General features: G+C 41.7%; 1 protein-coding gene across 1 annotated transcript in view; it reads right to left on the bottom strand.

Annotated features, from left to right (window-relative positions):
• The window catches only part of tecta (tectorin alpha), a gene marked incomplete at its 3' end in the record, with an annotated part of 40,420 nt that extends 29,478 nt beyond the window's left edge, over positions 1 to 10,942 (bottom strand). Inside the window, exons 1-7 of the mRNA XM_079237813.1 lie at positions 10,896 to 10,942; positions 6,798 to 6,940; positions 6,498 to 6,637; positions 6,169 to 6,350; positions 5,087 to 5,343; positions 4,850 to 4,976; positions 4,635 to 4,751 (exon numbers count right to left, since the gene is read on the bottom strand). Coding sequence (XP_079093939.1) covers positions 4,635 to 4,751; positions 4,850 to 4,976; positions 5,087 to 5,343; positions 6,169 to 6,350; positions 6,498 to 6,637; positions 6,798 to 6,930 — 956 coding nt within the window. The 5' untranslated portion in view covers positions 6,931 to 6,940; positions 10,896 to 10,942. The remainder of the gene's footprint in view (positions 1 to 4,634; positions 4,752 to 4,849; positions 4,977 to 5,086; positions 5,344 to 6,168; positions 6,351 to 6,497; positions 6,638 to 6,797; positions 6,941 to 10,895) is intronic.
• Between the last annotated feature and the right edge of the window lie 8 nt (positions 10,943 to 10,950).

Raw genomic sequence — 10,950 nt, forward strand, 5'->3', positions numbered from 1 at the left:
CTGGAAGTGTCAGGTTTGTCAGACGGATGTGAAGGAGAGACTGAGGTGAATGGTTGAGGGACGAGAACCCATTGTAACTTAAATGCAGTGGAAGTGTCCGTGACACAGCGGCCGGTGTGTGGTAACCACACCGACTGGGCCTCAACGTTTCCCAGCTGAGAGAGCTGCTTCATTCATGGGCTGGATGGCCACAAGACCAGCAGTAACTTGAGCATCAACGCTCCTTCTTTTCTCCGTCCCAGACCCAAGCTCACCTCGGACTTGTCTCGTCTTTCTGCCAGCGCGTCTTGACCGAGCAGCAGCTCCGATGCGCTATGCGTTATCCCTGACACACTGTAGCTCGGGGTTTATTCAGGGCTATTTCATTGGTATCAAGAGTCATGTGGAAAGAGAGGGATCTGAATGATGGGAAGAAGCAGGGAAAAATCATTTAAAAAAATGTGTACACACACACACACACACACACACACACACACACACACACACACACACACACCTGGAAAAGAACATTCGCGTCGGAAAATCCAGTATGCTCAGAGAAAAGTTGAGGAGAATTTAAGCTTCTTTGAGACAGTCATGATCATGAAAATCTAAATAAAACGTACATCAAGTCGGATTGGCTGCTGCATGATTAGGGTACATTGTTTGCCATTGTTCAGGCTTCATATGAGTAAAAAAAAAGTTGCACTGTTCACAGTTCACTGTCAACAAGCCTCAAACGAATCTTCTATTACCCAAATAATAATGGAAAAATGGAGCAAAAACATTGTAGAGCTGCTGATTATGATGCAGAAAAGCATTTAGAAAACACACTGAGCAGTGAAAGTACAGAACTTATGCACACAGCAGCTTGGATTTTTAAAACCTAAATTTCCATCAGAACTTGTGTATCATCTATTGGTTTTGTCACCCAATCAACATGTTTTACTACTCAAATAATTGGCACAAGCAAGGGGAAGTTTTTTCCTTCTTAAATCTCAATTCTGATCAGAAAAACACCTTCATTATAAAATAGATTTAGTTTTTAAATCAATGTGCAAATTGTACAGTCAGTAGGTAATTATGGCAGCTGTTTTTTCAGAGGACTATTTGCACTATGTCTAGATTTTGAGATTTAAACTGCAGTCTTACCTCAAGCACCACCGAATTGTGCAACTCAAAAGATACGATACATGTGGAACTCCTTTGTGCAAATAGACTGTTATATATAGATTATTATTATTATGTATAGATTTGTTCAGTGTGGTGGACAGCAGTCATCTCTACATTCAAGGCTGAATAAATTGACCTTTTCCTTTAATCTAAATAAAGGCTCAAATCAAAGTAAGTGTTCGTCTAACAGTCCTGAAGTCCCGTTCATCCAAAACCAGAGAGCCTCCTGACTCAAAGACCTGAGGAGCTGCAGCGACTTTTGACTTTGGGCACGACAAGAATCTCATCCCCGTCTCGGATGCTGTAGGAATGGAGGGCCCGGCTGCCGCACTTCAACTCCTCAGGTCCCACGACCGAAGACATCTCCCGGTTGATGTAGAATAGCCTGATCCCGCTGGTGGGCAGCTGCAGCAGAGCTCGGAGGCGTTTCCTTAGGTCGCCCACCGTCTGCTCCAGTTGAAGGCTGACGGCCTCCACCCGGTCACCCCAGCGAACGTCCACCATGGTGCTGCGGGGGCTCAGGTCCACCTCCGCCAGCGGGGCCAACGGACCATACTTGGATACAAGGATGTGGTACCTGGGAGGAAGCACATCAGATCACTGAAGGGTTTTGGCTTTTTATTGTTGTTGTAAAGACTTCTGAATAGAAATTTTAAAAAAAAGCAGTTTTCACACACAGTACATGTTTTATTGTAACCTGCGTCTGCATCATGTGCCAGTAAGAATGTGATTATGTTAGTCTTCAAACACATATTAAGAGGTCAGCAAACAAGTCAAATGATAAATTTAACACCACTTCGAAAGCAAAGTAATTGAGACGCTGTATTTGTGATTTTAAGGCAGGGCTCAATACCAACTTTCTTCCACATGTACCCGGTGTTGTTTTTAAATCAGCCGATATGGTAATGCAGAGGAGGGCGAGATGCAACAAGTGCCCCCATCTGGATTCAAGCAAGGGACGTTGCAAATATGCACCCTCTTATTCTTTGTGCCAACTCCTCCAGCTCGGCCCAAAATGTTTTGTGCTCTATTTCAGATTTCTTCATGAATTTCTGGCCTTTCCGCTGTTTATTTCTTTTACAAGAAGATTCAAAACGGGCATAAAAACCGGTAAGTCAAAACATAGTGTACCTTTTGTGTGTGTTTAGACTAGAGGCCGTGAGAAAGCTCTCTGCCACCTCAGGGGAATGCATTTTGAGATAAGGAACCAGGAACGATTAAATAAAATCCAGGAGAAAAGGACCTGTGCTTTCAAAGCTACTGTAACAGCTGGGCCAATCAAAGCAATTTCCCTCTCCTCCCCAAAACTCCCCGACAAAGCCGATCCCCTGGCCTGGGGTTTCTGGCCAAAACTTGTGGTCCACCCTGGGAATTCTCCTCTCAGGCCACAGTGCACAAAGTGCCATTCTAAGAGAAACCATTTAGCTAAAAAGGCTTCATTTAAAAAGGTGGTTAGCATAGTATAATAGACCAAATATCGCTGCAGGTGATAACAAGTCAGCATTCCAGTTGTCTTTTCAAGCATTCTTTGATAATGAGGAGTAAAGTAGCTGAAAACAGCTTGTGGTGCTGATACAGACACTACCTGGCGCAGATCTCTTTTGGCGTTTCATCCTCTCTCATGCTCTCATTTCTACAGCCTTCTGGTTGAAAGACAACCTGCTTTAAAAGTTATAATGTCCATTGCCCCTCTTCCCTCCCATGCTGGCCCTCAATGTGTTTCAGTCAATCTCTACTTATTCTCCTGGATACTCTGAGTTAGATTTCTTTTTCAACCCAGTCCTCTCTTTCACTTTTTCCTTGACACTAATCCTCTCTGTCCAGCGAACACATTTATTTCTTTATATTTCTGCTTCCCACAACCTCTTTACCCAGATTATTCACAATTCTCTGCACATCCATAAGAGATTATTGAGGTGTTTCAGTCTCTACCGGTGTGATTTATGGTTTGAGCTGCGTTTATAGTTACTCAAAGCCAGACTTGTTGTCAGATTTGTTCACCTGAGAGGCTGTGACCCACCATGCAGTGATCTGATCTCTCCGGGTAGCATGGCCACAGCCCCATCCGAAATGTAAGGGGATATCGGTGTGTTCACTGCTTACCGAGTGTGTCCGACACCCCCGTAGCACCCCAAATGCAGTCATGGCGATCCCTAACCTCGGACCCACACCGAGAATCTGGCTACAAACCAGGACCACGAATACGGAGCATTCACTAACAGGAAGTGGTGATTGAAACTATGCAAGACATGATACTATGTAGTGACATGGTTTAAAATATGCGCAGCATTTTTACCAAACACATCTTGGTTCTTCCCATGCAAAAAAATAGTCCTTTTCTTTGCCGTAACAAAACGTGATTCATAGCGAACAGATCCACTCCAGCTCCAGTGATATCAGAAAATAAATCAATCTCTCAACTTAAGGTTTGAGGTTGACAGAGTAGGTGTATACATGAAATAGAAAATCAACCTGCTACCTTGTGTATCACTTTTCCAATCAGAGAATTCCTTGCACAAAGGACTCATTGAGCAGGGAGAGACTGGTGGCATTGTCTCCCAAAGGTTAGTTTCCCCCTGTCAGAGACTGCACCTTCCTTCACAAATCCCTCTCCAACATTCTGCCGAGGTTAAGTGGAATGCAGTCAGTGAGGAGCACTGGCAATTATTTGACCGCTGTCAGCTCCCCTCACCCCATTGAGGAGGGCTTTCCAAATATTATATCACATACTGTAAATGTATAGAGGACAAGGGATGTGTTGTTGCTGTTGTAACGACTTCACAGGTGTTCAAAGAGTCAACACTTGGTGCCACACGTTCAGGCTCCTGATTAATACGAACTATGAAGACAACTATCATTGTGTTAAATACCTGCTGGATACAAATACACACAAAGCTCCGCCTCGCAGGGTCAATACACGCATACAGATTATTCTAGTTCTGTTGAAAACATCCAAGAGGACAGAATGTTAGTAGTTACACTTCACATCTGAAGACTCATCTTTTTGTCATCTTTTAAGTAGTCTGTATCCTTTTATTGACTCTTATTTTGAATTGCATTTGCATTATTCGACCCAGTTTTATTGTATTTTAATGTTTTGTTTGCCATCTTTTAAGACGTTTGTTAAATGTTCTTCTGAGGTAAACTGGATTGTATGGACGGTGCCATACAAGTAGTTTATTATTATTAATAGTTATGTTTAATAACATCCATGGCATACACAATTGTGTGTGCCTACTTTGATATTGATTGGCCATTCCAAACCAAAACCAAATCAAATAATACAAATGAATACTGACCTGTTGCTTCACTTTGAAAACATGCTATGTTAGTTCCACCTTGTTCAATAAAGGCCTATTTTTGTCATTATTTCAGTAAATAAGGAGTTATGTGCATACGCTGTTACTTTAAATACGTTTTGTATATTATTCTGAACTCGTATGCCGAGTTGTATAATACAAGCATACTACACGTCTGAGTACCTCTCAGAAAGTTCCTGTTGTGGGGAGTCCTGGTAGTAACGGATGAAAAGCCTCTCAGCATCCTCTCTCTCTCCATTTGACACTGAACTCCCATTCAGCAGCACGACAGATGGCAGCCTGCAGCCAAGGACATTTGTAAGCATGAGGATTAGTTAGCAAATAAGAAAACATGCCATCCTGCATGGGTGTGTATGTGTGTGTAAGTTCAGGCTCACTGTGCTAAAAGGAGGCTACGTCTTTCGTGGGTGGTGTAAGGCTGCAATAAAGGAATCCCCTTTGCTTTGACCTCCTCCAGCTTAGGGAAGAAATTCAGCCTCTCAATGTCCTCCCATTTACTAAGCCCTGCATAACGCAACATCACAGAGTTTTAGGGCCACAGAAAATACAAAAATTCCCAGCATGCACTGAATACTGAACATGGCGAGATGAAAATGTGGCCGTCCCGCTCAGACCTGAGTTGTTGAGGTTGATGCTGCGCAGGTTGGGAAAGAGCTGCTGCAGTCCATCACGGGTGTCACCCACAGAGCCCACACTGTTATTGGCCAGAACCAGTGTTCTCAGACTCGGGTACATCTGCCCAAACTTCCGCACTTCTGTCCATTCCTGCAGCTGGTTCTCTGTAATCTGCAGCAGGCGTAGAGATGGACAGGAGGTCTGGGATTCGGACACAGTGTTGTAGCCATTCAGGCACAGAAAAAGCTCCTCCAGCCTGTATGATGTGGTTAATTGGTTCAGGTTGAGAAATACAACAACGTTTTCTGGACAAATCTGCATCTCACAAATGTGTTAAATAAAGGGTTTGTATTGGCATCTGCTTAGCCTGCTTTTATTCTAAACTAAAAACTAACAGTGCATCTCTCCATACTTTATGACTTTTCTACCCGAGACCCATGCCCATTTGTTCCTGCTGAAAATGGCAATCCCTATAAAAAAAAAAAAGGTTGCAAATTTGTAGTTTCAAAGCAACTTCATCTGGGCTTTGCAGGTTTCAACAAACAGTACTTACATTTGCTACAAGGATCTTTAATTTTGTGTTGCATTTGGTGGCCCCTACAGACAAAAGTGAAGTGCGTTTCCCCGCACCAGAGTCCCCAAGACAGGCTAATGTTTTTCTGCAGCAGGATCTGACAGGTATTCCCTGTACAGTCACGGTTCTGGTTCTCCTGTGCCTCCCTTCCCCCCCGGCGGGCCCAGCAATGCGGCCTGGATCATGTAGGTCATGTAGATGCATCATAATTAAATTGAGACTGTGTCATCACCAGTTAAAAGTTCCTCACAGTAACTTTAAAACAGCAGTACATTTTCAGCTGCAGGTTGATACAGATTTGATGCTCTTGTGAGTATTCACAGCAGCAGAGAGGTAAATGTGGGTAACTTTCAGCTATATTACTGTGTGATGATCACCGTGGTAGAATAGACGTATTATACAATAAATAAGGACACATCTGTTGTATATTCTGGTCTTAATACTTCACCGCACAGTCAGTCATTCTATCAACAACCACAGGCAACATTTACACGTTTCATCACTTACTCTGGTGTATGTTGTGTGAGTGTGTGCACGGTGTCCCAGCTGATGTGTGTGTTAATGAGGACAAGTTGCCGGACCCTGGGGAACACCTCAGCCAAGCTGGGCTCCAGCTCTACGCCGCTTAGAGGGTTCATGCTCAGATTGAGGAAGTCCAGGTGGGGGATGTTGGAAACAATGTCGCAGATCTGGAAACCCACAGGCATCAACGGAAAAAATAAAATAAAATAAAAGGAAAACTTAGAGAAAGATTATGTCTGGGGTAGCTCTGCATTTGAGAAATATCAGTTAATAAAACTCTCTGTGGGATTTCTAAGTCTTTGAAGGACACCCACCTCTGTCCAGTCGTTAAGTTGATTGTGAGACAGATCCAGCTCAACCACATGGGCACAGAAAGCTGCAATGTCTGACCTGTCTCCAGCTTTACGGATCCCAGAGTCACTCAGAACCAGGATGCTCGGCAAGAACAGGCGATCTGCAAACACACTTAGTTAGTAAAGCTTCACTTTAAAACTTCAGGAGCCTTTTGATATGAAAATGTAAAAAGGTGGAGGCCATGTCAGTGCTCACGTTGCACAATCATTGTACTGGTGATCATAATCATGGCCTACATCCCTGCAGCATTCATCTCTCACCTTTCACAGGGGATCCTGGCGGGCTGGGCATTACCACGACTCCTTGGCCATAGGGGAAATTCTCCGGGCTGTATTTCTCGCTGAGGACTTGGACGAAGGTGCGCACCTCCTCCTCATCAGAGGACGAATCCATGGTCCCAGCCCTGAGGAGGTATGAGAGGGAAAGACAATCAACTTATTGTTTATTTACATCCCAATCGGCCATACAAATCCTATATCTGGGTTATGGTTAGAATGGATCTGAGTTTGTATGTCTGCACATACTGCACTTGTAGGAAGTGGACACGCAAAGTTGTATGAAGCGCGTGGCTTTCTAAAGATTCAGGCTGTAGTAATGTAATAAAGTCCTGAATCATGTACAAGGTTAAGGTTATTTCTTAACAGAAAAATAGAGGAACTTTCATTTTGTGTTGATTTTAGCGGAAAAAAGCAGCCGTGTTTCCTCGCACCAGATTCCCGTTAGAAAACCTCATACAAACTAAATGTGTTCCATCTATTAGTGTGAATGTTTACTAATAAAATCCACTTAAGAGCCTTGATGTTTTAGTAATAACTACACCTATTTTATTGACTTTTTTTGTATTTGCACACTGTAAAAAGACACGGCTATCTTTCATTTGTTAAATATTTGGTGTTTTCTCTCTCAGGACACAAGCAGTCTTCTATGACATAAAGGGTCACACACACAGATGCAGACACTGTAGAGCTGTATCTGCAGGGCATGAATGCACTTCTTGTGAAATAGTTGAGTCATTTTTCTAAACAATCCTCAATTTCACTTGTATTTTCACATTTAATATAAACCATTAACAAAACAAGTGGGTTTGGATGGTTTTAATGGTTTTGTGAAAATACATTTTAAGTGTGCTGCCCCAAATGTTATATACATGGACGACGTTAAAATCATTTGTTACGGAAAAAATAAGTCATTCATTACGAGAGACCTTGAGTCCCCAAATTAAAATTATTTTATTAATTAGTAACAGTAGGAAATCTTCTTGAAAATAGTAGTAATAATAATAATAATAATAATAGTACTAGTATTTGTCTAACATCTACTGAAATTTGCTAACACATGAACATTTACAGTGATGCTGTGACGAATGTCAGTGTTTAAAAGAGCCCTTTTAATAAAGAATAAAGGAATGACGTAGTAATTCCTTTATTCATATTTGTGTTTTTGAAAAGGAAAAACAGGTAACATAGGCAGGAAAAAACAGTCAGGCCTATCTATGTACAGGGCGTTACAGAAACGTGAGAGGCCAAGTATCACTGACAAGAGCAGGTGCACAGTTGACACAAATGCACTTCTCTCAGTGAAGCTCAACCACCTGTTGTCCTGCTGAAAGTAATTCTGTGTGGTGCTGAAACAATTAGCCACTAACTGAGAAGTGGATTAGCAGAAAGTTGTTCGTCAGTTTGATAATCATGGATAATGTTTGATCTCATTGATAATGTTGAAAGCAAAATGGCCTCAAAAGAAGCTTTTCCAATGTGTTGATTTACTGCCTTTCTTCATTGCACATCATCGTGGCATGAACATCTTTGTTAGTTGGAGAAAAAAAAGACTGAATATTTCTGACAATTTATAAACTAAATAAATCAAAACTATTACTGATCAAGTTTCGACATCACACAGACAAAGACAATTCCAACTATGTGTTTGAAACAGAGAAAACCACAGTGTACTTATTGTAAAATGTGTTATTCTTAGTATATTTTTCCATTGAAGCTTGAATCCATCTGCTTTTTTTTCTCTCCATGGAGTTAGCAAAAAGCAGTGACGAAGGTTACCAAAGCAAGCCAATCAATAATAATATTTATATATAATATTTTTTTTTTTCAAGTGGGGTGTATGTATACTCCAACGTCCTGCAAGGTAAGATCACTGTTTTTGTCAATGGACTCCTAAAGCAGGCAAGGTTAAGCAGATGTAGACAGGAGCTGCAGAGAAATACATTTTGCAATCCCAAAAAAAGAAAATAATATCAGTTGAAGTGTATGCTGTATTTAGAATATTGTCATTGCTTTACCAGGGGGGGAATGAACGGCATCGATCTCTTCAAAGCCACAATACTCTATTGACTAAACAAGTTATTTTACCTTGCAGAACATGGGACTTAGTTAGTTAGTGGTTTGTGTTCCTGTGTGCCTTCCGGCCCAGCGTACGGGCCATCCACAGCAGTACATGGCTTCGCTTCCGAGTCGGTACCAACCCTCTGCTTCCCCAAAATGAGAGCATGCCGACCCCCCCCACCTAAATTACTGCATCTAATACACAGACTATGGATCAGGGTATCCAGTATGTATTAAAAAACATAATGCAGTAACCTACATTTTTATTTGGGGATTTTAATACATTAAGAATACTACTGGGAAGCTACAGAATGATATAAATACAGAAAAAAAGAAAGAAAATGCCTGCCAAGCATTACTAAAACGTACTGCAGCAGAAAAAGCAGCACAGAGGAATACAAAGTAGAATAGAATGTGGTAGTAGTGATAAGTAATAATAATAGTAGTAATAATAGTAATCATCATTAATAAGTAGTACTAGGCGCAGTATCAGTAGTATTGTAGACTATTAAAGGAGTTCAGCTTAAGTCGTTTCCTAATGTGATGAGTGTTGCATTAATGAAGTAGGACACAAAAACGTTGTTTTATATTTAGTATGATTTTGCAATGACATCACTAATAACAGAGCATACTACCTTGACTTTGCGCGTCCACACACACACACACACACACACACACACACACACACACACACACACACACACACACACACACACACACACACAACACACAACCACACACCTCACCCTCTCTCTTCAACCCCGATCAGCCCTATCAGTTTCAGACAAACGGGGTCTGATCATCTTAAAAACTCAGCCCGCCCGAGGAGGTGTGTTTACAAAATGGCTGAGCGTTACGTCCGGACTCCATCTGATGTTTCTGTCATAGCTCGTTTCTTGTTTCACAGATTCCCTGATTCACCGCTCTGATGTAGCAGAGACCAAAGGAAAGCCTGTTTTCAACTACACATCAGATCACATCTCCCCGGCCGCTAAGAGAAAATGTTGATGAGAGCTTTGATGAAATGACAATAAAAGAGAGCTATTTGTGGGTTTGGGAACCAGAGAAAGTTAATTTATTCATCCAAATATAAAGAATCTTCGACAGCTGCATGGTATATTAATGAAAGAATAACAATGCCGGCTTTCAAAATGAATGAAACTTGCATTATGAGGCTGACAAAAGACAGGTAACTTTAAAATGAAAGAAAATGACTATTTATTCTTCATTATAAAAAGAAAATCCATCTATTTATAACATAACCCACACAATGTTACATTTCTCAGGTCACCTGTTACACTTCCTGGGTATCTTACATTTTATAAGTTCCTCAAGTCATTGAAGTTATTTCTCCTGATAAGAGTTCAAGTTTTTAAACTACTCGCTGCTGCCCTCCGTGGTGTAGTTTGAGGGCAACAATACGAAACCCCAATTAAAACATGTATAGCTTTACATAAAGTAACAAATAGCGTTTTGTTGACAAATTGATCCCGAATTAAATAGTGACCCACAACGACTCAAGAAAATATCATAACTATTAATGTACATTTGATATAGACTAACTAGCAAGCAAGGACAGTTTAACTCGCAGGTTTTGCAACAGGGTTTGGCGAAATATTCTTCAAGCAGGATTTATGGGTCTTTGTGTGTGTGTGTGTGTGTGTGTGTGTGTGTGTGTGTGTGTGTGTGTGTGTGTGTGTGTGTGTGTGTGTAAGGGGGTTACGACCGAGGCCTGGTTGCACAATGTCGCAGGTGCCTAAAACGAATGTACAACATAACGAATTTAACGTGGAAGTTACAAAAGTAGCGGAGGTCACATGTATCCATTTCACAGCCGAACAAGCTCGCGACAGTTAGTTGGAGTCGACCTCGAGAAGGTGCGCAGCTACGTCGCTACCTTCAGCTCTATCTCGGGGAAGGTGTTGAGATGTTTTTCACGGATCACCAAGCCAACGTCACGTGCAACTTATTCATGTTGTATTTTGCAACTGACACCGTATAAAGAGAGACCATTGCACTCACCGTCCCCGGAACCCCCTCGGTGCTGCGTTTGTTATTGTTGTTCTTCGGGTAGTTG

Source organism: Taurulus bubalis (genome assembly GCF_910589615.1).
Source record: "Taurulus bubalis genome assembly, chromosome: 2".
In the NCBI taxonomy this organism is placed as follows: domain Eukaryota; kingdom Metazoa; phylum Chordata; class Actinopteri; order Perciformes; family Cottidae; genus Taurulus; species Taurulus bubalis.